This window comes from Vanellus vanellus, assembly GCF_965231255.1.
Source record: "Vanellus vanellus genome assembly, chromosome: 2".
Classification (NCBI taxonomy): Eukaryota; Metazoa; Chordata; class Aves; order Charadriiformes; family Charadriidae; genus Vanellus; species Vanellus vanellus.
The window spans coordinates 76,976,445-77,003,556 of record NC_138906.1 but is presented as its reverse complement, the minus strand read 5'-3'; the positions used below and the strand labels follow the sequence as shown (position 1 = coordinate 77,003,556).

The 27,112-nt window shown below is 46.3% G+C and overlaps 1 protein-coding gene across 1 annotated transcript; it reads right to left on the bottom strand.

The window, feature by feature from the left end:
• PXDC1 (PX domain containing 1) lies at window positions 1–27,112 on the bottom strand. Its single transcript, XM_082499686.1, has 5 exons — window positions 26,425–27,112; window positions 11,644–11,735; window positions 11,242–11,359; window positions 7,253–7,364; window positions 1–1,651 (listed from the first exon to the last, which is right to left on the bottom strand). The coding sequence occupies exons 1-5, from the start codon at window positions 26,678–26,680 to the stop codon at window positions 1,534–1,536; spliced, it is 696 nt and encodes a 231-aa protein (XP_082355812.1). The 5' UTR covers window positions 26,681–27,112; the 3' UTR covers window positions 1–1,533.

Sequence of the window (27,112 nt, the reverse complement as noted above, 5' to 3'; positions counted from 1 at the left end):
TGAAGGTGAGTTATATTTTATTTCATTAAAATATATTTTAAAAACATACTGTGTAAAAGAATTAGGATTCTCAATAATTTATTATTTACATTAGCAAATTCTGTTTGACTGTTATTCTATAGATAGAAATGAAAAGTCTGCAGAAGGGAGTTGTATCAACTTCTTCAGGACCAAGCAAGCCCCTTTACCACGAAACAAGTCCAAAATGCATTCCTTCCCATTTTGATCCCTTCAAATTCACGTTTGCAAACAGATCGCAAGAAGCTCAATGAAAGGTCACGATGGTGAGTGTTGAGCGCTCGCAGTGAGAGCCGGGATTCCGGAGCACTCTGCAAGAGAGAGACCCCGAGGAGATTTTAACGTTGCACTACTCAGTAGTCAAGAGGCTGCAGGGTCCGATCCCGCTCTTGCTCCTGCTGTCCTACCTCCACCGAAATCCATGGCATTACATGACAATGAGGCCTGCACCCGGCCCCACAGGCATATCTCATAAAGCTAGACAGACTCCTTGAGCCAGGCTGGCAGGGGAGAGAGTGTTTTTCCTACCACTCTAGACACACTGTAGCTTATCACTCTTTTTCAGTCTAGTCATGACGTAAATCTCATTGCCTTCCTCCCCATCCTCTGGGCAGAAAAATGCATAGGGAATTCTCTCTCTGATGTAAACAACTGTAAGCACCATTCACATTTTCTGGTCCACATGAAAAAAATTTGTATCCAAGTGCCTGTCGTAGCCTTGACCGTTCTTAGCAGGGGGCAGCTCAGCTTTCCCATCAGCTTTCCAGATCTCCGAAATCACATGGGTACCCAAACATCATGCACACAGTCCATTGCAATGCCAGCTGCTGTCTGCTTTACTATTCCAGAAAAGAGTAGTCACCTTGTCAGTGATTATATAAAAAAATGATGATTAAAAGAAGTAAAGCGGTCAGGTCATGTGTTCTGTTTCCTGGAGGCACTCAATGGTATTTCTGACATCTCGTGTAAGGCACCAGTCATCTGGTAGCTGAGCAAAATGTGACCCGTGAGCCCTCCATTAAGCAACCACAGAGGGAACTGACAAATTTCAGCTGGTTTGCTCGCTTTCTCGCTTACATAGCATAAAAAGTGTGGTCACGCCATCTGGGGAAGTTTCTGGTGGTATCCTAAAAGAGGAAGCCTCAACTTGCACTGCAAGCCAAGGAGCACGGGTGACAGCATACTACAGCACAAGTTTCCGATGGCTGCGTCAGAGTGGCAGCTCCCACAGGCGTAGCAGAGATTTCCTCGAGCCCCAGGAGGCCTCTGCTGCCTTGCTTTCATGGAAAACGAGTTTGTTGTCAGCAGTGAAGCAGTTACCTCCTTACAAGATGTCTCCATAACACAGAACGGAGGGCCCGACTACAAAGCCAGCTTTGTGGCGTACTTGCTGCAACTTCTCTGCTGTTGGTCTTGCCCGCACAGCCTCATGCACAGAGATGCAACGCCGGAGATAGCAGAGCCTATGGACGAAGTGGTCGGCTGGATGCTGGCTGACTGCATCACTGGGCAGCCTCAGTCCAGAATATCAGTCTCAAAAGGGACCAGGTGGTAGTATGTCAAATTGGTGACATAAGCTGTCGGATCATCGCTGTCTTCTAGCTCTGAGGTAAAGTCACTAACACTTTCAAACCTAAGGATAAACAAATTAAAAAAAAAAAATCACTAAAAGGCATTAAGTCATTCATGTTCATTTAGAAAAATCAAGTCAAAGGAATTGGAAGAAAAGTACAGAGGGAGTGGGAGAAGGCTAGGATATCTGAAGACTGACGCCTGGAAATCTTAAGGAAAGGCATTTGTGAGAGGACTACTTGGAAAAAGGACTGCAGGCAAGAATGCTTCTGCTGGTACTGCAAGTTAAATTTCTGAGTAAATGTAACACGTGGACTTGCTTCACACCAGAGCAGTGTTGCAGTAGAAGTATTTCTACTGCTGGTTTACAGCTTCAGCTTTACATCTTTGCCTTTCAAACTGAGCTTTGCACAGTCCCAACTCTTTTTCTAAAGCTTCAGTACCTCACTCCCTCTCTTGGTAGTCTGAAATTTGAATTCATACTAGAAGTTGTCAAGGAAGGTCCATGCAGATCAACTGTGAATCATGAAGCTATGGTTTCTCTGACATCAGCCTACATATCATAATGCTAGCGTAACGTACTGGAGACACCAGCAATGGCATCTACTGTCACTTTCATAAACCAAGATTCAACACTTCCTAGAGATAGCTGAGAAGGAAATGGAAACCATTGCTTTCCATGTCCTTAAATAAAGAGAAAACCCGTTTCTTTATAACCTATGGAAATGAATGGACTGAAGAGTTTGCTTTCAGTAAAACAGGATGGCTATTCCCTTTTAAAACTGTGCCAAAACACAGCTGCACAGCATCCTGGTAGAGCAAGTTCTCATCTCTTTAGATAGTAGTCTGCCGTAAAAGGGTATTTTATGACTCCTCTCTAACATGACACTGACTCTTCATGGCACTTGTCATTATAATACCTGAACTTCATATCTCATGACACCTGGTTACTACATTGCATTTCAGATGAGCCGGATCAAAAGCATTATTAATTTGTTTTCAGGCCCCAGGGCTCCCCTCCTACTAACAAATGAATGATTTCCTGGGACATACCTCTACAATGAGATTTTTATGAGTCTAGAAGAGCTTTCACTGTGGTCTGGGAAAATCTTCACAGAAAGTACTCAGAGCTGATCCCATCCACACCTCTTCCTCCTCACACCCATGCATATATGAATAAACTATAGGCCAATGAGAACCACAGTGCATGTAAGCAAAGCATCTTGTCCTCCCTGATTTTCAAAGCTACTAGTGAGGAAGGAAGGAAGCAGCAAGTGAGCTCTGGAAGAGTGAATCATGCAGCTGAGGTCCACATCCTTCCATTTTGTTCTCACAGCATGTGGCAGCAACACAAAACGCCTCAGTTCCCACACAAGAATGGAAAGGAAACTGCCTTTGTTTCCCATCTGAACTTGGACTCTCACCCTTTCACTTCACAGGTACCTTCTCTGGGTTTGCCTTTTATATGAGGCCAAATGTCTAACACAAATAGGAAACAAGGACTGCAGTGTCCTTCCTCCAGAGCCTTGCTGTCCTCCCCACGGCACGACATTTAGGTTTTGACAAGCAGAAAACATCTGAATATAAAGAGATTCCCAAATTTAATTTCACTTGTTTTGGTATTTTCCTTCCCACTTCCTAACTCCTGTGTTATAACCTGAACTTTTGCAAGGATTACCCACTGTCTCACACCTACTCTCAACCAGAAGGCATCAGCTTGTTAAAATCTACACTTTCCTCAGCCACACACGTTCCTGTTCCAGGGAGGCTTGAAATTCTGCAGCAAGAAAACATTTTACTTCTTCCCAGATAGCCTAGCAGTTAAAGGCAGTCACTGCAGGCCAAGGATTAGATCTCATCTCTGTTCAAGCAAGGGACTTGAAGAACTGTCAAGTTCCTTTTCCTCACACTCTCTCTTTAATATTTTGAAAGAACTTGCATCCATTCTGATAGAGTGAGGAAAAAAAATGCATCAGAAACTGAAAAATGGCACAAGATGGAAAAAGAACTAACCTAGCTCTGACTATAGGACATGTCTCTAACACCTTTTCGCGCTGGCATACTTCAGCTCTCTGAACAGCAGATAAACAGATGAAGCTTAAAAATAATTTGGTTTAAAACTACATCTCACCTACACATGAACTAGTTAGACTCCCTTAGTTAAGTGAGGCAACTGCAGACATCCCTCTAACTTCACCCTAGAGAGCGCTAAGAATGAGGTATTTCACAGGACCTAAAGAAGAATGGTAGGATAAACAAATAGATCTCCCACTCCCATCTCTCCCCAAAACTGTCTTTAGAAGCATCACAGGTTATTGGATGGCATGGTCTATACATCCTGCAATGTATGGACACAGCTCTGTCTTCTCCACACTCCTACCTGGTCCTTCTCACCTCTTTTTTAACTCTGAGGACCACAATGTTTTGTGAGCAGAAACTCACAGATTTTCTCCTGTGGCGCTGTTGCTCTGCTCTTTACTTACAACTAAATTGAAATGAGACTGAACTTTGAATGTTTATTACCCTCATTCCTCTACTCCCTCCAGGCTGTTTGCTTGCCCGCACGTGTGGGAACACGCACAGAAGGCAGTTCACTTGGTGTCTTGCAAACACTTCACAGATCACGTTGTGCTGTCTTACAGACTGCTAGTTATCCAGAAACAACAGATTATGAAATACCAGTGGGGCAGACAGAACCAAGAAAGCAGAAGAGGAGTCAAGAAGGCTATTCAGATTCTGCTCTCCTTCTCGTGTCAATTGTATAAAACTAGACTATTACAGCTGGAAGGCCCCACTGACTTTGTGGTTCTTCAGCCTCACTGATGAGGTACTACAAGCACCATGTGAGGTACAAACCAGTGGCATTCACGTGCTGTGGTTACGCAGAGAGCTTTCCTTGCCGCCAGAAAGGAAGTGTGGGCACAGAAGTCTGCAAAAAGCACGGCTCTGGGGCACTCATACAAACCCAAACCAAATAAAACAGGACTGTTTACTACAGCTAGCAGCAGTATAGGACAGCAAACAGTCAAAATCCTTTTGTGCTGTTACCAACAGGTCTTTTTCCCAAAATAAAGTTTACTAAAGTTTACAAACTCAGCAAACTACTATGGACATGCAGACTGCTAGATTCCCAAACTGCTGCTCTTGCTATTTTTTCAGACACACTGTCCTTCACAAGGGCCTACTCTTTGTGCTGTAAGACTGTTAGCATTTTAACTCCTGATAATGCATTACAGTTACTGCTCACGTTGGCCAGGAAGAGGGAAACAAGGTACGTAGAAGCTCATTAACTCACAAGAGTTTATGTAAACATGGCAGGGGGAGTGGAACTCAATCATCTTCAAGGTCCCTTCCAACCTAAACCATTCTATGATTCTATGGCGCGAGACAACAGCCCAGCTCCTCTCATCACCTTATGTACAAGCAGTACCTGAACAGATCTCCTCCCACCTAAGACTAAAAAGCACAGGGGAAGCATTTTATTTTCCTGTCAAAAGTAGGATTTAATTTTCCTGCAAATATTCTGTATCTAACTTCACCATCTCTATGCTGCTTTTGCATCGCCACCCATGAAATTTTCTCCCATGGACCACAAGATGCTTGCAACAACAGCAGCACCGTCCTGAAAATGCGTATCCAGTACTGGAATGAATTTGCCAAAAAAGGCAGCACGTCCAACACCACAGCTTCTGCTGCCAGCCTAGAAGACAGGAGCGCTAACAGCCCTGGCAGCCCTCCGTAACAAAAACAAAGCGTAAGTTAGAATGCATTGATTTACCACCTTTCCGTTCAAAAGGACTGCAGAATACTCAAAGAAACACAAATAGAAGGGCTACTTATGCCATATGGGTGCTGAGCACACTGGGTTCACCACATTTTGCAGCAGTATGGTGTACTGCCAGCTAAAATTAGAGAGAAATGAAGGAAGTAGAAAGCAACTACTTCAGAACAACAGAGTAAGCAACTCCAACTTGCTAAAATGCTATAGTTTCATTTGCAACAAGTATAAGACTTTTCAGCTGATGGATCACTGGGTAGGTAGTGCTGCGGGTACAACAGCTAAGCGGTGCAGCGGGACCTGGGGGAATGATGGCTACCTGCTGAAGCTCCAAGTGCTTCTCTCCAAAAAAAATACAGGTTTGCTTTCAAAATGTCTGATTCAAATACATTCAGCAGCCAAAACCCAAAAGGCAAGAGTTCAATGTTTCTGAAAGGAAAAAGTTCCCATATACAAGTCCACAAGGAATTAACTCTGATTTAAGAATAGAAAACACCAATCCCATAAATCCAGTTTTACGGAGACCAAAAAGGAACTGCATAGGATTTTGAAAGATTTTAAAGCTTCCTTTCTGGGCTACTAACCTACATTTAAAACAACAGTATAGAAAACTTCAGCATTTAAAAACAGTTCCATTTTTGTAAAACAGCTGTGCTACGCAAGTACCATTACCTCCTAGCCATTACCTCTCTCGGCTGTAAAATACAGGATGGGCAAATTTAGGGCACCAGGTAAAACAGACACTTGAAATTTATTAACTTCTTGACTCCTGATTTGACTTCTTTCAGGAATGTTAGCATACAAATGCACAAACCCAGGCTATTATTGTGATTTATTTCTTCCACCACAGTTTCTGGGAAACCATGCCTACCCTGCAGTTTTAGCATATTAATATTTTCAATGGGATAACAATTAGGTGATGACAGTTTCTGATCCCAGACCAGTAAGTTTTCCTTGGGCTGCAGCATGTTTTTAAAATCAAAGTTAGATTTTAAAAAATAAAAAAAAAACTTAAATCAACATTGCTTAAAATAATAAAAATAAGACAGAAAAAAGCTTTCTTTGGTAATTTGCTCCTATTATTCGTCACTCTCAGTACCGCAAAATGACCCATTATGAACTATGACAACTTTAATTTCCAGACATTTGCCTTACAGAATTACCTTCAGTGTGTCACTTCAGAGTCATTAACACAAGCTTATAGGCTTAAATGCTGTTAGAAAGTTCAAAGTGATAAGTGAATAGAAAGACTGCAAGAAATTACACTAGAGCCAGAGATGATATACTCCAGCCCCTGACAAAATCTTATCAAGCTCTAAACCTTTCTGCAGACTGGCAATGACTACATTTCAAATGTAGCAAGACAGAGTGCTGCATTCAAAGATGAAGCTTCCATAAGGCTTTTAGTGCTCTGTTTCCACCATTTTGCCTGCTCTAATGAAAAAGTAGGTCAATGCTTCTCATTAAAAATATTTAAAGGCTTCACTACCTGACGCTTGTTGAGACATCAATCACCTGCCATGACAGAAATCTGTAGGAGTGGATTTCCATCAATACCCATCTGCCAATACAGTCACTGATTTAAGACCTGCATGAAAGCCCCCCTGGTTACAGGTCTCTGACCCTAGAATACCTACACTCATTAGGAGGCAGAATTTACAAATAAGACTAGCCTAACTTCCCTCTCCCCTAATGAAACACACGTGCTTCACCAAGTCGCAGCACGCCGCAGCACCTGAGTAGCTGCTCAGCTTCCTTTGACTACATTCAGGAGTGTGTTCCCCTCCTCTGAGGATGGCGTTTTGCTTTCCAAATGAAGAATACCCTTTGTAGCTATGTTTTATCTGAGGCTGACAGCACTGATCCTGCACAAATCGCACTTACAAGTGTTCTGCTGAATCTACGTCCAGGTGCTTCTCTTTTCCATTGGGTATACTGTGGTCAATGACTATTGTTTCAGTGTTGGCTAAACAAAATCCATTTGAGCGCATAATTTCTGTTGGGAGAATAAAGAAAAAGAAGATGAAAATAAATAAAAAAAAGCTGGAAAACAACTGCATATCATACAGAATTAACACAGTCATGAACCAGGATGTGTGCGTGACATTGAAAATCTGTACAAGAAAGCAGAAACGGAGTTGGTTTCATGGCTGCTTACATCTGCAAACCACGCATGCTTAAGCAATTTTATTCACCTAATCAATTCATGATATGGAGCATTTGAAGCAAGGCCCAGTTTCAGTCCCATTATTGCCAGTGGCAAAATTTTTGTCACCCTTAGCAGAATGGCAGCCCATCCCTCTATTGCAACCTACCACTACCAAAACATAATTGTGTTTTTCCTAGATAGTCCAGGCTTAAGCCAGTTAAGCAAAAATCAAAAGGACAGAAAAAATGTAATAAAAAGTTACCTTCCAAGTTAATTCAACCACCATCTTTAAGACACATAAAACAATATCATCTTCTACACTACCTTCAACTCTGCTTATTTGTTTCTTACTGTGTAAGAAGCCTTCAGTCTGGAATAGCTAAAATTTACACCCAAGTCCATTGACTTACTACCATAGGGAGAGTTTATAATTCAAAAATAGTATTTGATGAGAAGTTAATCCGTGTCTTTATTACATGGAAAGGTAAACTAGGCAAGTCACGAGGATTTTTTCCGGTCACACAATCTTGGATGAAGCTAGGGCCATGACAAAATGAACATATTTCTCTGTGTAAATCAGCACTGACTTAAGTGGGACAACTCATGATTTGCCTCAAGGTAAGAAGACTCTGTGTTACACCCTTGCATTATCTGTGGCAGAAAATACAGTAGGAACAAAACATATTTACAGGGAACCCCTAAGACCTTGCCCCAAACAAACCAATTTCAACTATATAGTTCAAGTAATGAACAGGAGAGGAGAAAGAAGAGAGGCAATATTTTAAGTGGACATTTACACGTTCCTACACTAAGGTAAAGCCAGAACTCGCTTCCCTATTTTTCTTGACAAATCCATCTTTGACTTTTATTGTGTATTTTATTGCAACTCACTTTAGCAGAATACATTTGGGAGTGGTAAAAAACACTGAATCCCTGCAGAATCACACTTCAGTCGTGACTCATCTTGAACCAACATTGTACTGCAGAATAAGATTTCCACCATAAATTCAAATTCAGCCTTCGACTAAGACAGCAGCCCTTCCTCTCTTCCCCATCACCTACCGCTCTGAACAGGACCGTGTGGGGGACAGTTGGGGTTTTTTTCAGAGAATACAAAACATTTTTGCCTGCTTTTCTAAGTTTGCAAGTCATGTAGAAAGCTGCACTGTGACTAACATGAGTGCCACGGTGTGTTCCTGGTGTCCTTGACACGACCCAAGAGCTAACAGCATTTCATTGCCGTGTGAACTGCTGTAGACATTAACATTTACTGCCATCTACTGACGACGCTGCCAGACATGCAAACCATTTCCAGTGTGCAACATTCAGAAGAGGCAAATATCAATTATCATCAAATTTCTGCCTATGTTCCTAAATTCTTTGCAGCAATGGGGCCTGCCCATTATGAAATGAAGGATCCCCAAAGTATATGCTGTAAAAATGTTCCAAAGGGTGGCTGCTGTCAGTGATACCTTGTTATTTTTCAAATAGGCAAATATCAAGAATAAATGTTTTTGGAATTGCACTGGTTAGATACTGCTGCATTGGTCTGGCTTGGGGCTTTTTGCTGTTTGGACCCACTTTGCAGTTGTGGTCTCACAGAGTAGCAACATATTTCAGACAAAACCAGTGAATATGCTTTCAAGGCTCAGTGCTGAGAATATGTCCTGGCGCTCAGGAGCAAAGCGAGTAACCACGTTCAGCCTTTGGAAGATGACTAATGTCATGGAATCATCGAATGGTTTAGGTTGGAAGGGACCTTAAGGATCATCGAGTTCCAACCCCCCTGCCATGGGCAGGGACACCTCCCACTAGATCAGACTGCTCAAAGCCCCATCCAGCCTGGCCTTGAACACTTCCAGGGATGGGGCCTTAACAACTTCCCTGGGCAACCTGTTCCAGTGCCTCACCACCCTCAGGCTGAAAAATTTCTTCCTAACATCTACTCTAAATCTACCTTCTTCCAGTTTGAAGCCATTCCCCCTCATCCTATCGATACATGCCCTTGTAAAAAGTCCTTCCCCAGCTCTCCTGTAGGCCCCCTTTAGGTACTGTCAGGAACATACACATGAGGAATTTTACCTGAGGTTTCCACATCAACTCAAGGCATCATCCAAACCTTCCTAAGCCACAGGTGGGGCATGAGACATACATGTTGCCTCCCATTTCTCGCTCCCAGGAAGCCAAACCTGTGTCACCCCGCTTTGTGGTACAGCCCCAGGGGCTCTTCTTCACGATCCACGTGCTGCACTGCAGCCTGGGCTCAGGGGGCCCTACAAGAAGGCGCCAGCCCAGATGGGCTGGCAAGACCACACTTCTCACTAAGGTTCTATATTACACGGTACACTTCTAAAGAGTTATTGGTGGGAACGTAAACTATTTACCGTTTAATTAAAAGAATATCTATTTAACAGAGGACTAGTTCGCTTAGAACCAGAGGTCAGGATCGATTACAAAAAATCTACCCTGTGTATAAGATCGATCCTTAAGACACACCATTTACACCTTTAGCATGTTGACACGCTGACTGGCCGTTAATCGATATACTGTTAGTACCTCAAAAAACTGATACCAGTTTCATGCTAAACACTTTATACACCTTGGAGGACTACGTAGGATTCCACTTTTATTTCACTCTCTGAAACAAACTCTTCTGGCAACACAAAACCAGTTACCAGTAGGCTCACACGAAACATTTCAGTATAGAAATACAAAACCAGGCACATCGAAAGTCCACAAACCTTTTAACAACGGTCAGTAGCAGATGCAGAGGGGAAAAGCTGAAAGAATAGGTAAGGATAGAGTAATATCTCTCTCTGTTTTACCTGCTAGCAATCTGTGGTTTAGAAACTTCCTATGTCTTCACCTGTGACAGGTCGCAATGTACTTTTCCTCCACTCGCTTGTCTAATTCCTTTTTGAAGCCATTTAGGCTTTCAGTTCCACCATATCCTATGACAATGAGTTCCACTGCTTAACTGTATGCCGTATGGAAACAAAACAATATTATAACCTTTCTTCTGTTTGTTTAAAGCCTGTTGTCTGTCAACATTATTGGATAACCTATAGTTCTTGTTTCATGAGAAGTACAGGGTAATTGACCTCCTTCTATTCACAGATTTGTAGACTTCCATCATATCTCCACTCTGTCATCTCAACTCAAAGTTGAAGTGTCCTTGTTTATTTAACCTTTTTCTTAGAAAAGCTGTTCAGCGATTTGAATCCTTGTCCTTTATTTGTATGCTTTTAAATTCTCTCGTATCCTTTCTGACATGGGAGAGCCCAGAATTGTGCACACTGTATTCAAGAAGGGGTGGTGTTCCTTTCTTCTGTTCTCTGCTCCTTTCCTAATAATATCTAATATTCTCACTGCTGGTTTTGCTCATCGTTTGGCACTGAGCTTACATTTTCACAGAACTGTATCAATAACCTCAAAATCTCCTTCCTAAGTGGTAACAGCACTATCATATATGAAAATAGTGAGGACTGTATTTTCCTCACATCCACTTCTTTGCATTTATCAGCCTTCAATTTCACTTGCAACTTTACTACCTGAATACACGTTGCTTAGTATGTCAAGGCTAATTGTATGTTCTATAGTATAAAGCAGACTATGGAGAACTATCTTTTGAATTACTGGTGGAGAAAGAATAAGGAGAACAGCAAATAAAGTACTTTTCATTTTGTAATTCTTGTGTCAAATGTAGGAAGCTAACGACTCTTACCTGATATTTTAACTGGACTTTGAAAGCTTGGCTGAATCTTATGGACATTGTCATTTTTTAGAACTTGGTCCAAAGGAGATCTCTCAAAGAAGGTGAGGACGACTTCAGATCTTGAATACTTAAAAAGAGAAAAAGAAACAGACATCCCTTTTTACCAGTAGTTTGCCTTGTCCCTCTTCTCCCTCTCCACCCCTTCATAGTACAACAGAAAGACGTATTACGAGCACCAGCCTGTAGACGTCATTACACAGTTCTGGCACTCAGCACTTCTCCAAGATACTCAATAAATTGGTGCTTCTTTTAGAGTTTGGCAAAGCCCATCACTTTCTAATCTGCATGAGAGTATGTGTCACCATCAAGGAGGAGTCAAGCTGGGCTAAATATGGAACTTGGCTTACTCACCTTCCAGGGCATGTTTATAATAGTCTTCAGAAGCTTTTCCACTTCATTAAGTCTGGCTTCTATATCATGGGCTTCTTTTATTGTGATGAGCCCTAGAAGGGAAGTAAACAGATCGTGAGCATAGACAAAAGCACACTTCCATGTGCATACACACTTCAGGAGCCAGAAGCAGCTGCTCAAGAAGATGTGGAACAACCTCAAATATCATGCCTCCCAGAAATGTCTTTTAGCCCACGCCGATGATAAAGTGCGTACACTAAGCTGAGGTGGGCGTAGTTACAAGCAGAGTTGCAAGCCTGACACAAATTCAGCTGTTTATGATCATATTTAGGAGTTGCAAGACGAGCAGAAGTAGAACTACCTACTCCCTCACTCACAGTTTCACTACACAGCATTTCCAGCAGTGATAATCAAACAGCCTGTTTTCTGCTTCCAAGAACCATGATTCACCCTTTTTTCTGTCAATAAAAAGCAAAAGAAAGCCCAAGAAAACCAAAAATCACAACCCACAGATAAGAGGAAAAAAGCAAACACAAGCTAAACAAAAGGCTTTGAGGGCAGTCTTGCATTTCTCTGAACATAAGCCCCAGGGAGAGGCCCAAGGATGATTTCTCAGCATCGTGTTCTTCAAGTGCAAAACAACTTTTTGGATTTTTTTTTGTTGTTAATAATCACTGAATTATCACAGTGCTGCAGAAGGGATTAAAATGGAAATTTTGCTGTCCGGTGTCCAGAATGATGTATTACAATGCTTCTAATTTTTAATTGCTTAGTATGGGGATCTTCAACTGTAATACCACATTTCGTATGTATAACCTACAGGGCATCTGTAACTTCTCCCTCCTCTAGCAAATTCAGGGAAATATAGCACAGGTTATATGCATGTACAGGGAACATGAGGAGAAGTAAACCCCAAAGTCTTGCATTCCTCTAGCAGCCCTTTTATTTCTGATCTTTGTAACCTACTTTTTCTACCCCAATCATTGTTTGGCCTCTCCATTTGTGCATCTTTTCCAAGGAGCAGGATACACGCATGAAAATTAAATATCTAAGACATTATTAAATTTAACAAGGTCTCCTGGTAAAAAAAAAAAAAACATTCAACTAACCAACAACAACAAAAAAACAACAAACCAACAAAAAGCTGGAGCAGAAAAAAAAAAACAATAAATCATAACCATCAAAACTAAAAATCTACAAAGCAGTCTGTGAGAAACAACTTAATATACTAAAATTGTGTTAAACTAAGTGCATCTCTGTCTCCCTATTCAAAAGACAAATAGACAGAAAGCACATCAAACACGCACAGTGTGGAGACAACATCCACAAAATGTTTCAGTCTGCATCAGTCCTTGTTGTTTGTTACTGATGAGATATGATCCCACAGAAAATTTCCAGACAAAAGCGTGACTTTGAAGCTCGCGGCTCTCCTCCAATTACAGCTCTAAATAAAACAGAGATTGTCTCCGGAGCAACCAGGTTTACTTCACGGCTGTCCCACAAAAGTAGCCTGGTTGCGTAAGCCTTTCTATTGCTTGACAGTCCCTCGTTTTGCCCGTTTTTGTCAGCATCGCTACCACCTCACCCCGGCACAGCTCACTCCCTCTTCTGACAGGGGAGCAGAGCGTACCAGCAAGGGTATAAGGAAGGCAGCCGTGTAGCCTGCTGTCCTGGTTTGAGGTAAAACAGAACCAATTTTGTTCAGTAACTTCGCTTCTTAACTGGGCCTCTTCTAAGAACTGAAATTAACTGCATATTGTGCAGACAGTGTTCACTCTCTCAGAGTGATAAGGCCAATTGTTTAGAGCTGATGCCCAGGCATGGCATGCAGAGAGGCTCTTGCTTATACTTATTGCCATAACCCCCAAGGCCAACCAACTTTGTTATTTGCCACGTTGGAGGGTCGGAAGCGGAAAAGCATAGTGGGGTCCCACCTGCGGGGAGGAGCGGACAGGACAGGTGACCCAAAACTGACCAACAGAGTATTCCATCCCATCTGCCTCATGCTCAGTATAAAAGCTGAGGGATCAAATGGTCACGGGTTCTTCCTTCAATGGCTGATGTCTGAGGAGGACTCTGTTCATCTGCCTGTGATCCCAATCCTGACTCCAGATCCTCAATCCAGTTCCCGTCTGTCACTGAGTCCAGCCTGGGACTGCCCCAGTGCCAGCCGGTGACGTGATTGTCATCTCGGGAGCTTGATACGGTTTTGTATATATTTTTCATTATTTCTTTTTATTTTATTATTAATATTTCATTAAAGTAGTTTAGTTTCTTCTAAACTCATAAGTCTCTTTTTCCTCCTCTGCCTCTCTCTTTGTAGAGGGGTAGAGGGGAGCATCTGTCGGTCCCACTGGGTCCCCAGTGGTGGATTTGGCCTAAACCACGACACCTGCTTTGACCGGTGTACACTCCAGTCAGGTAGCTTTGCATGGAAATTCTCTGAAAGGCTGTAAATGCGCATTAACTCATCTGCGTGGGTCCACAGAGACTGCGTATTAGCTGGGTTGTCCTTGGTGTTACAGACCTGAATTGCAGGCCGGCACCCTTCATCTTCCTAACTACTGGGTGTGAGCAGGCCTGGCTGAGTCTGCTTCGCCCCTCCACAAATATGTTCCCATCCGACATCCGAACGAAGTTCAAACCTTTCAGAAAAAGTATTTTCATCTTACCTAAAAAGAAGCTGCCAATGGCCCCACAGCTCAGACACCCACCTATGATGTTAGAAACACGCTGTAGCCCACACCAGAGAAAACAGAGCTACCCATCCCAGTGACGGCTACCGTGGGCTGCCTCCGCTTCTCCTGCTGGTCTTGCTCCAGCCTGCGTGACCACTGACAGTCCGAGCAGAGACTGCCCGACTGCAGCTCCCACCTCCCAGGCAAACGCCTCGCCGTCGACCCACACGGGATTCGGCATTCCACTGCTCTCTCTCAAACCTGCCCTGGGCCTCAGACGCTTTCCCAAATAAGTATTTACTGTTGAAATGTCCTGGTTTGAGGTAAAACAGGAGCAATTTTGTTCAGTAACTTTGCTTATTAGCTAGGCCCCTTCTAACTCCTGAAATTAACAGCATAATTTGCAGATACTGTTCACTCTCAGAGTGGTAAGACCTACATTTATAGCTGATGCCCAGGCACGGTATGCAGAGAGGCTCTTGCTTATACTTATTGCTACAACAGCCAAGACTAACCAACTTTATTATTTGCCCCGTTGGAGGGTTGGAAGCAGAAAAGCATAGAGGGGTCCTGCCTGTGGGGAGAAGCGGACAGGACAGGTGACCCAAAACTGACCAACAGGGTATTCCATCCCATCTGCCTCATGCTCAGTATAAAAGCTGAGGGATCAAAGGCTCAGCCCTCTTTCTTCAATGGCCAACATCTGAGGAGGACTCTTTTGTTCATCTGCCTTTGACCCCAATCCTGAATCCAGATCCAGAATCCAGTTCCCATCCGTCACTGAGTCCAGCCTGGGACTGGCCCAGTGCCAGCCGGTGATGTGATAATGTGATTGTCATCCTGATATGGTTTTGTATATATTTCACTATTTTATTTTTACTTTATTATTAATATTTCATCAAAGTAGTTTAGTTCCTTCTAAACTCATAAGTCTCGTTTTCCCTCCTTTCCCTCTCTCTTTGAAGAGGGGTAGAGGGGAGCACCTGTCAGTCCCATCTGTGGTGCCCCATGTCCCCAGTAGCTGATTCGGACTAAACCACAATATGAAATTAGTATTTTACAAGGAAGAGGGATACTTTCAAACAAATGAAGATATTCAAGACCGGGGGGGCGGGGGGTGGGGGCAGAAAAAAAAAGAAAAAAAACACCTCACCAACAACACTGAGCATTCATCCTGTGAGGAAAACCAGCCAAGCAGTTAGGATTTTCTCTCATTAGTAATCAGGGAAAGCATCTGCAGCTCCACACAGCCTCTTTATGCTTCAGCAAGAGAAGTCGGACAAGGCCGTCAGTCTGTCACACTGTCACAGATCACCCAGTGGGAGGTTTTACAGCTTCTCACATTCGCCAGGAATTTCCAGTCCTGGTATATTCCTCCTTCCAGCTCTTGGAAAGGCACCAGCCATGCAAACCCACACTCTGACTTGGAAACTGGCACAGACAACTTGTAACATCCGACACGATAAAAACTGTTTCTTACTGAAGCTTTTAGTAATATCAGAACCAAAAGGCAGACAGCGTAGGAAGGAGAGTAAGTGATACATCTGCCTGGACAGCTTCCTATGTACGTGCTCAATGACTACAGATGCACAGCTTTGGGGTGTAAAGCTGCTGACCTTACGTGAATTCCCCATACAGAGAATTCAGTTTGGCCAGGCTAAAGCCTTCCTTTTTATACCCCTACAGTCTAAATACACAGAAACCACTTGACTGGCACTATATATATATTTTGAACCCTGTAATTTCTTCTGCAATAGCCACAGTTTGTAAGGCCCTCATTTATCTTAACTCTACAAGTCTCTGTTTTTAAGAGTTAGCAGATGCCCTCATGGTTTTCAGTAAGTGGTAGCCTCTGATCCCACAACTCGAGGGATTGCTCACAACCCAACAGCTGCGCTAACTGGAGCTGCCTGCCCAAGTAGCTGGGGGGAGCGGATCACCCGGTCCCTCCTTTTCACTCCCTTTCAGCACTCGCTAACCGGCTCCTGTCATCGACCACAGCACCTATGTGCATGAGGAACCTTGCGGTTTCACGAGGTGAAGTCTCTGGTGGCAACACGGGTTTAAGGTGCTCTCACCCTCCCACGCAACTCATTTCCCCTCCCACACTGCAACGTGGGGCTGCCTCTGCTTTGCCAGCACAATTAGGTGAGCAGCGGGGAATACCTCAAACCGCTCTTGTCAAAGGCTTCACCTCAGGAACCCCCAGCCTTTGCAGAAGCAGCAAGAGCCGGCAGGCTAGGATGCCCCATCCAAGCTCCTTCCTCACCCAGGCATGACACTGAGTTTGAACAGGAATCAGGACTCCTGTAAAGAAGGGGCACAGAACTGCACCCAAGCTTTCCTTCTCTATTCTTCACTTTGTGGGGGTTTATCCCCTGCCTGTATTCTTTTTCCTGTTCGGAAGCTTTGACAAGGCAGAGAAAAAGAAAAAAAAAAAAAGAAGCCAGAGACTGGCATAGGATCTCCAGATGCTGAACAGACAGACACACACGCACATGCCAGCTGACTCTGCAGACAGACCCAGCACCTCCACCATGCATTAACCCTGCCACCGACCCACCACAGGCTGGATGCACCTGGAGTGCACGGGACTCACTGGCCACATATACAGCATCCCTACGGCAGCTACAACGCGTCCTGAGGCTGTTGTCTCCCTGCCCACAGACCGTAAATACGTGCCTATCTTTCCATCTGGGGCTTTTAGACCCCAAGAACCCCTATTCCAACAGTTTGCTATAAAATAAAAATAAGACACCAATAAAGCAACCAGTAGCCTGGAACCAGTTGCGCTTTCTTCCGCTTGTTCAGTCATGCAACAGGGCTAAGCTCAGAGCTGGGAAATCTCTTCGTGAGGTCATGGTGAAAGGCTGTTCTCATGCCTTTTCCTCTGCCCTGGCTGCTGTCTGACTGCTAATGGAAAACATGCGCAAATGCCTCCCAGGAAAACTTTGCGCTCTGTCTTGTTACCCGTACTGTGCTTGGACAATCGGCTATCATTTCAAGTGATTTAAACACTATAAACACCTATGTTTATAGAGCTTGAGGTAAACTGGAGCCCTGGGCGGCTCCTTTTTTACCACAAACCCTGCTGCCAAATGCCACAAACTTCTAAGATTTCTTTGCCCTGCGCGCAAGGGAGCCCACGCATGCGGTGACGGAAGGGACAACACAGGCACACTGTCTACCCCAGGGTGGCACTCACCTGGACCTGGGATATTTGCTTTCAGCAGGGCTCCACTGTGCACACAACCCCCGTAAATCAGTGACCTCATTTTAGGAAAGGAGGCGGCAATCCCCTTCAGGACTTCTCTGCCCCTTTCCAGACCAAGAGCCCCAGACAGAGTCCTTAAGACTGGGTGAAAAGGATTTGCCCGCAGTTTGAGACCACGCCGTACATGGCAACTTTACGCAGCATAGCAACATGTCTCTGGAAAAACACAGCACAAACAGCACCGGAGGCCTGCAGCATCCTTCCTGCTCTGGGACCCCCGTGCCGGAGCAGCTGCAGGAGGCTGAGAGAGCAGGCAAGCAGCTGCATACCTGGCACGCTGCTGGCTCACGGCGTGGGAGAGGGGCCCAGAGCGGCAAACGTGCAGGAAACGAGCTCAGCAGAGGTGGAGAACGAACTGGGAGCCAATTCCTGATGTCAACACACACGCCTTGGTAGGCTTGTCCTATTAAGGCCACGTGAGCCACCAAAGCTGCAATTAATGATATTTTGACAACCGCAGATAACACGCTGCATGCTTCTACCACATGAAGCGGGACAGGAATCACAGCATGTGCTCCATGGCTCATAATGCAATCACAATGCAGTCCTGATGGTTGATGTCCACGAAGAGCGCGTTGTCCGAACAATCCTCTAGTGCCTTCCAAGTTCGTGTAAGTTCATGCCTAAGTCAAGTATGTCTCATATGCCATCTCTCAATGATGACACAGAGAAGTCTGTTTTTCTGGAGATGTGTTGCTATGTACAAGTCGCTATGTATGCATGATCTCAAACTGTGGGCAAACCCTGTTTCTCCAATCTGAAGGACTCCACTTCAGGCTTGTGGTCAGGAGAGGAATAAAGAATGTCCAAGAGATGTCCTACTCTCTCAAAATCAGTTCAATATGTATCGGAGGCTGAGCAAGAGCAGAAGCCAAAGTGTACTTTCTGAAGTTGTGTGCAAGATAGAATGGCGATACTCCTAAATGCTCTGTGTTTTACTATGTTTATGAAGATCAAAACATTACGTTGGGCCCTCCTCACCTAACCCTCTCTCTGTCCCCCATGGGAGGACTGCAGAGTGGATGTCAAAATGAAAAAAGGAGTAGCAAATAAATCCAGGGAGAAATCTTACTGTGTCCTGCTAGCCCACACTGCAAGAAAGATTTAAGGCCTATAGATTCAGATCTTGAGCCCATCCTTCTCTCTTTGCACAAGCCCATGAGCAGCAGTTAGGGATTTAAAATATTTATGGAAGGCACATAAGCTGTCCCCTGACCAGACTGTATGGTTTCAACAGGAGATACGCTCCTTTTCCCTAATAACAGTATTCATTAAGACTGCAGTGCTCAATCTTTTTTATCCTGTACCCTCATTCCTCCTTTCCCTCAGCTACGAGCTATCCCATGTGCGCGCACACACACAATTCAGGATGTACATGGAGCAATGGCAGGAAGGTCCCAGTCACAAGAGGAGGTATACAAATGTCCAGTGGAAGAGTTCCACCTAGTTCATTCAAAGAAGGGCCAAGTCCAAAGTCAGATCAGGCTGCTGGGGACCATGTCCAGTCGACTTCTGAATACCCCCACCAACAGATATTCCACAGTATCATACAGGAACAGAACCTACTCAGCTGGGACATGGATCAGGGCTGAAAGGTGGCAGCTCAGTCCAATGATTTCTGCTATCTGCTCCTTTGCACTGCTTCCCGTTCCCCCCCTCTGCTGAACTGCACTCTTCTCGATACCACTTCAGCTGGCATCTTTCCCTGCTTCATGGCCACGTCGCCTCTCTCCTCCCAGCAGCTTCCCTGGTAGCATCCCTCCTCCCCACAGATACACGTTCCCTGAATCTCACTGCCTGGGAACTACAGCATCTCAGCCATCTCAGACTGGACTCTGAGGAGGCCAAAACAGCTCCCACTTACAGCTGCCTCCCCACTGACGTTGGAGAAGAGGATAAAAAGTTGTTAGAAGGACAAAGGAATACTCAGTGGTATGTAAAGGCAGGAAATTCAAAAAGCCAGCAGACGGGAAATCTTGTTTCACACAACTTTTCTTCAATAACTCTGCAGAAACAACACCACAGGAATCCCTTAAGTCCAAAGACTTGATAAGATCCAGAGAACCACAGATAATTACAGGCAATCAGGGATATCAGATCTGCAATTACTAGAGACCAGGACTGTCACTTTTCTGTTCTCTGCTGGTTATTTATGCTGACTTCTGGAGCATCTGGTTCTCATCACTAGGGACAGAATCCCAGAGCTAGCTACGGCACTGGTCTGACTTAGTCTGGCAGCTCTGGCAACTCCTCTTTGATGTCTCTTGCCTAATTCTATGACACTTGTCTCTTGGGGCAGACACACTTGCCCCTTCCCTTCGTGGGGAAATTCATCCATCTTGTATGACAAGAGCCACTACAGTCTCTAAAGTCTTTACAAAGGATTTACTATTTATGCAATATTACTGATGTGATCCATCTTGGCATTATTCAGGGAGCAGCTAAAAGGATATGATGGAGTTGAAAAGAGAGGTGCAGGGGGATGGATTTATGAAATGTATTACATGTTGTGCTGCCCTTCTTAAACTTGGAGTTGGGGAAAAAAATAGGGACTTTTTTTTTAAGAGGTATGAGTACACAAAGTACATGTAACTCCACGCTTTTAGAAGTCCCACTAGGTAGCAATGAGCATACTGAAAGTACTGAGAGAAATCTGTTAGACGCAGAAAGAGAGAGCTTTCAAAACCCTGCCCGCACTGTGCATACCTGGCTCTAACACAGGCCATTTATTCTTTTGCAGTTCGTATGCAGCAGATATAAAACTGCGGACGGAGCAAAGTCCTATCCAAACAACTGTCCAACCGAAATCTCTCAGAGCAGGAGTTGTGACCGTGACCACTTGAGGACCCTGGTACACCTGAATACCCGTGCAAAGCAAGGAGGCAAGTTAAAAGCTGAGAAGTCCAGACCCTCCAGCTGATGGGTTTTCCACCCATGTATTATTAATTACAGAATCTCCCAGGATTTCTGGAGGGGAGACGGCACCTCCTGGTGAAGGAACTCAGCAGACAGGCTTTCCCCGAAGAGCTCCCTGTCTTGATGCCTGATGAGCCACATGAAAGAAAAAGATGTCAAAGAAGCACGAGATAAAAGTGAACAAAGCAGTCAAAGCCTGATGGAAAATGCAATCTCCTACAATCATTTTTAGCACTGGTTTCTTATCAGGTGAGAACTGTCATGAAAAACAGCCTTATTTCCATTCCGTTCCACCAAAAGCCTTTCGGACACATTGCCTCTGTCCACCACAAAAAGGCAACTTGTGCCTAGCTTTACAACGGCACAGCAAGCTTCATTTATCTCTATCATTACCAATGAACCATGAAATTCAGCTAATAAAAAACAAACCCAGAAGCCCCAAACTTAATTTTGGTTATACAGCGCTGTTAGAGCCTGATAACTAAGAGCTGCATCCTTTGTCTGCCAGACAGAAGCTCTGAGCAAGCTCCACTAATGAACTGTTGACAAAGTCAACAATGAAAAGAGAACAATAGACGCAGTGTATTTATCTGTATTGTCACAGCACCGAAACAGCTGCTGTCGGTGGAAACCACTATGCTGCTTCTGTAGCACTCCCTCTTCTCATAAATCACGCTCCCAGATGGTCGTGTAAACAACAACAACACTACAATGCAGCAAATAGAAAACCGTAACTTATAAATGCGACATTTGCAAGCAAACATAATATTTCTGGGCCGGCTCTTCAGGAACTGCCTTCTGCTTTGTGCAAGTCCTTCCAACGACAGCCCTGGAGCAGCGTCCCATGCGCTTCCTGGTGCACAGCCACTCGGACACAGAAAACAGCCCATCATCTGCTTCCGGCGTGAGGCATCCATGCTGGAGGGCAGGCACAAGCCTCAGAGCTGCAGATCAGCGTTAGTCATCTGGGTTGGACTGCTCAGGGTCTGCTGCAGGTGAAGTGACTACCTCTGCGCTATGAGGGACGCTACAGATGCAAAGTTTCTATAGGAAATCGCCACCTTTACTGGAGAGCTTCTATGGACGGACAGAGGTTGAGCACCAGCAAAGCAGAAGGGAACAGAAAAGTTCTGGAGAGCCACAGATAACCATGGATGGCAGCAAGCTGGTGAGGGAAACCTGGAGGCAAAGAAAGGGAACAGAAAGTGGCTCAGGGAAAGTGACTTGGAGAAGCAGAGAGAAAATAACAGAAAGGAGAGCAAGGGGGAAAAAGGCCACAACAGAGCAGAATAAGTCAGAGGAGGGAGGGAAAGAAGAAAAGGGGAGGAAAATGAGCACTTTGGGAAGAGAGAACCCACCTAGCAAAAAAAAAGATCTCTAAGACTGAAGAGAGTTTCTGACTTGACGGCTCAGAGTATCAGGGCAGGACCAGGCACTACACATATGCACGATATGAACAGCGACATTGGAAGAGCATCCAAACCTCCGTTCTGATGACAAAGGCAACAAAACAGTGGCAGAGGAGGATTGCCAGAAACCACCCTGCCACTCCAGGGGCAAAACAAATCCCAACTTTGAAAGGCTGCTAAGGCGCTCTTCTGGCTTCCTTGTCCTGCGCTTACGGGGCTGATCCTGCCCACACTGAAGTCAGAGGCAGGTGTCTGACTACTGGCTGCAGTGAAGCTGGATCGAGTTCTAGGATAAATCTTAGATGAGAACCTCTTAGAAGTAATATTTAGAGAAAATAAGAGGGGAAAAAAAAAAAAAGAGTACATTTCCAGGGTTATACTTCCCTTCCAATGTCTGTTGGGTCTGTCGCAACTATTTCTAAATCATTGATTTTAAGTTGGTTTTTAAGTCCATAGTGCTGCCTTTCTCATCAAGACTGATTTAAATACAAAAGCTGATTATTTTACGTATAGAAACAGACAGATTAGTAACATTAGGCTGTATTCTAGCTCTGCTAAGAGTGAACTAGACTGTTTTTCTGTGATCCTCTTTCGTGCATTTGCCTAGAGCAAGGGATGGGCACATTTCAGACACAAATAAAATACTAGCAACTTACTGGTAACACCACGGTGAATCATATTTAGTCAACCTGCAGGTATGCATATATCTAACCTTGTTTACCAGCTTACTAGTAAGATGCCTTGTGTTGTTGAACGTCCTTGGCCCTTAGCATCATGGTACGCTCCAGCTGCAGAGAGTGCGCTTTGCCTCATGTTGTTATTAGTTATCAAAGACAAGACCAGATTATGTGATTGTCATACTCCCCCCTGGAGGCCTCCCCTCTTCTCATATCAAAGAGAGGGTTAGATGAGCAGCCAATGCAGAATGCAACCTCCCATCCTCTCTTCTGTCATCTCAAAGCGCTCCGCAGATCTGAGAAATACGGAGAGGGAGAACGCTGTAGAAGTCAGTCCAAGGGGGTGGGGGGTGGGGAAAGGAAAGGAGAGGGCCATTTGCTGCTCCTGAGCAAGAGAAGGAGCGTACTCCTGCTCAGTATGAGCTGGTTGCTGAAACCAGCAATAATGGTAACAACCAACTCTTTCTAATATTGCTGACATTTAAAAAAAATCTTCTTTTTAAAAGTTAGTAACATCAAATAGCTCAAGCTTTCACTCCTCAACCATATCCCTTAAATATAATATACTGCAGCTTGACTGAGCTGTAGGATAATGCCAGTCCTTTTAATGCTCCTTAGGCAAATCTGTAGGAACTTTGGAGTCCTTCAATGCAATGCAAATTCGGTTTGCAACATTTTACCACTTCCTCCAGATAAAAGGCATAGCTAATATTCACCTTCTTTCATACAGCCTAAGATAAACACACACACATATACAAACTCACATACATATGCAAATACATTTGTATGCATATAAAAATACACACAAATGTATATGACTGAGTGCTAACACACAAAAGAATCTGCTTTTGTCAGGTGTTTTTGTTGGGTTAAATATATTGAGTTTTACTGTAGGCAGCAGGACATCTGCTTTTAAACAGGACATTAAGAAACCATGCTTACCCCAGGAGTTTTCTAAAGACCGGACATGCCCCGTGCAACCTCTTCTTACATGCAAAGCTTTGCATCAGTGTCACTTAGTTAAATGAGATTTTTATGTTTCAACTTAGTGAAGTTACACAAGGCTGTGGCCAGTGACGTTAAAATGCTGGTATGATGAAGTGTTCACTATTCAGAGAGGCACACTCTGCAAAGTCATTTTCTTTAGAGCAGGAGCAGCGTAATTTTAAAGAGTATTACTGAAATTGTGAAACGCACTGTGATTGCTTAGAAACTACTCCTGATTTTTATTCCGTCTCTGTTGCAAGGTTAACCCCCACCCCCTCACCGAGCTGAACAGACCATGAGCTGCTTATATTGGGTTTCGATTTTTCAAATCCTGGACTGATGCTTTCCTCATTCCCAATTCTACTGAAGTCGGTACGCCTGTTCCTGAGATAAGGGTAAGTGAAGGTTGCTGGCTCCAGGTCTTAGGCAGGAACTGAGCGTTGCAGACGAAGGATGCTTGCTCTTTCCCAGCTGTTCATGCACTAATGGGATATGTTACCTGGGACTGTCAAGTAAAGCCAGTGCAAGGGACTGTAATCCCATCTGGCTCCAACTGCACAAACAATCCTTCAGAGACATGTGAAAACAGTTTAATATTTTGCAAAAGCTGCGACGGGTCTTGAGGCAGGAGAGGAACCACGCTCACGTGAGAAAGGTGCTGAGGAATGAGAATGGCTTTAGGACACAGAGGGGCTCCTATGCCTAAGCAATGGGAGGGAGCATGCTGGGAGGGGCAGGAGGCCAGGACCAGCAAGGACATAGCCTGTCTCTGGCGAGACCGACAGCACTCGCCCCAGCCTGGCTGCCACGCTATTCTTCAGAGCCCCATAAAGCCAAGAAGTAAAAGGAATACCGGTGCTCTGGGAAGTCAAATTTTAGTCACAGTGACCCTGGCAGGTGCTGTGCCCTGCAGACCACAGGCAGGTTCACTTCAGACCTACCTAGCATCCTCAAAAGCCGGGGCCCAAGTGCCACATACACTTAAAGGTCATGTTACTTAAAATTTACTGCAGCTCAGCACTACTAAAAATCACACTCAGAGTACTTTAGGTACGTCACCCGCAATGGATAATAAATTTTATCAATATTTTAAATCCCCGGTCAGCAACCTAATCATCTGAGACACGGTGTAAGTATGCTGTGCCGGGCACACAGCAGGGCTGAGAGGTGGGGGTGCAGGGATCTGCAGGAAAAACCAGAGAACTCCCCATTCCCAGCCTACACCCCAGTGGGAGGACACAGCCCCCCCATCTCCAGCGCCCGCAAGCATCTCCCCAGCCCGCATCCCCGGGGCGGGCAGCAAGGGGACAGCGGGGCCGCCGCCACCCCGGCAGCCCTGCGCCCATCCCCGCCGTCTGCAGAGGGCACTCGGGGCTTGCGAGTAGTGGCGGGTGTCCCCCGGCGCCGGCGGAGCCGAGCTGCCACCTCCCCGCAGCGGGACGGGGAAATGCCCGGCGCCGGGGGACACCCGCCACCGAAAGAAGATAAGGAGAGGCAAAGGTATAAGCATTTTTAAACGAGGCGCAACACCCCCCCCCACACCCACCCACCCAGAGGTTAGGGATCTGGCAGGACAATAGAAAAATGACCTGTCTCACTTTAAACACCCGTCAGAAGACATCCTTGGCGAGTCAGCCCGGGAGGGACCCTCTGGCGCTGCCCCCCTCCCGCAGGGAACAGAGCCCCCTGCCACACAGGTAGGGAGCAGAATGAAGTGCGGTGGATTGACACCGGTATGCAGGGTGGAGAAGCAGCCCCCAGAACCTCAACCCCTCCCTCTGCAATGGGGGGGGGGTCACCCTAGCAAGGTGAGAGGCGACGTGAGAGCGGCGGCGAACTTCTCCATCCTCTCACAGAGGAAAACATAAGAATATAGCAGCTTCTCCCCGTTCCTGTTCAAGCAAATCATTTATGTGGTTACTCAAACAACTGGGGAGACTGGAAGTGCTATGCACACATCTATTTCATATGAGCGGATGCTCCGCACCACTCTACACGCTTGAAACACATAACTGCACCTAAAAAATACCTCAAACGTTAAACAAATTAAAGCCAAACCCCGAGACAGCTTAACAGGTACATTCTGCTTCCGCCCAGAGCAGCCTGAGCACGGGCAGCATCCCTCGGGTTGGCTTCATCCACTTCAGAAACGAAAAGAGAAAACACGGCTCCAACCGCTGGTGCAATTCCCCCGTTCTGCAGAAGTTATGCGAGGAATTATGCCAGCTCCCAGAGTCACTCCGTCCACTGGCAAGCGCCGCAGCCTCTGGGTTTTTTTCCCTCTCCTCTCCTCGTGGCAAACAACATACCAACGTGCGGAGATTTTTTCAGCTACGGCCCTTCTCCTGCCAACAACTCCCCTCGGGAAGAGCCTCGGGCAGGCCGGAGGCAGCGGGGAAAGGCAGCGCCAAGAGGGCCCCTTCTGCTCCTCAAACCCAGCCCCGAGCCCCCGTCCGCCGGGCAGCCGAAGCCCCCTGTCCACCGGGCAGCCGGGGCAGAGGCGGCGCTGGGGTCTCCCTCCTGCGGGACCCCGGAGCCCGCGGGGGAAGCCCTTCACCCCCACCGTACACTCACCGAAAAAAGAAAAAAACACAACGGAAATCAACAGCCCGGGAGGAGTTTCCGACCGCAAAACGCCCCCGCAGCTTTCCAGCCCCCCCCCCCCTCCCGCCCCGTCCGGTCCCGCAGCGGCTCCGGCTCCTCACCCCTCTTCCCTCCGCCCGGGGGACACCGATCGCCCCACCACCGCCACCGCCACCCCAGGGGAAGCGGCAGCGGCTGGAAACCCGCCCGCCCGTCCGCCGAGCGGCGAGGGCCGTCCCCGCGGGGGCTGCTCGAACCTTGGAGCAAAGGGGAGCGGGACAGCTCGGGCCGGTCCTCCGGGAAGGAGTCGAGGAGGCGCTTGAAGAGGCGGCCGAGGTCGGAGTAGCTGCGGTGCAGGTAGAGGATGTTGCGGTCCGACCACTCGGTGCGGATCTCGTAGAACTCCTCCTCGTCGCCTCGCCGGCTGATGATGAGCCGCCGGATCCCGTTCACCCAGCAGCCCCGCACGTACATGTTCACCAGCGAGGTGCCCTCAAACACGGCCGAAGCCATCCCGCTGACCGCCCGCGCATCCCCCGCCGCCGGCGGAGGGCGAAGCGCACCGCCCCGCGCCGCCGCGGCCAAGTTAAGAGGAGGAGGAAGAGGAGGAGGAGGAGGAAGAGAGAAGGGGGGTGCCACCCGCCGCACGGCCCGGCTCTGCCCTGCCCGCCGGGGCTGAGCCGCCTCCCGGCGCTGGAGGGAGGGCCCGCCGGCGCCTCATAGACGGCACCCCCGTCCCCGCTCCGCCGAGCCCCCGGCACCGAGCAGGGCGGCTCTCACCCCCTCCCGGGGCGGGGAGCGGGGTGGCTCGGCCCCTTCTTCCCCGGCTCCGCAGGAAGGCAGAGCCCCTCCCGTCCAGGACAGGGCGGGGGGGAGCGGGGCTGCCCGCGGCCACTGCGGCTCCCCCCGGTCCCGGCCCCGGTCGCGGCCCCGCAGCCAGCGCCC

Bases quoted from the DNA above. Each gene is read 5' to 3' on its own strand.
- PXDC1 (XM_082499686.1), bottom strand. From the start codon at position 26,680: ATGGCTTCGGCCGTGTTTGAGGGCACCTCGCTGGTGAACATGTACGTG. The intron at 7,365-11,241 runs GTAAGAGTCGTT...TTCTCCCAACAG, and splicing joins AAGTCCAGTTAAAATATCAG to AAATTATGCGCTCAAATGGA. The intron at 1,652-7,252 runs GTAAGTGCGATT...GTTTATCCTTAG, and splicing joins GTAGATTCAGCAGAACACTT to GTTTGAAAGTGTTAGTGACT.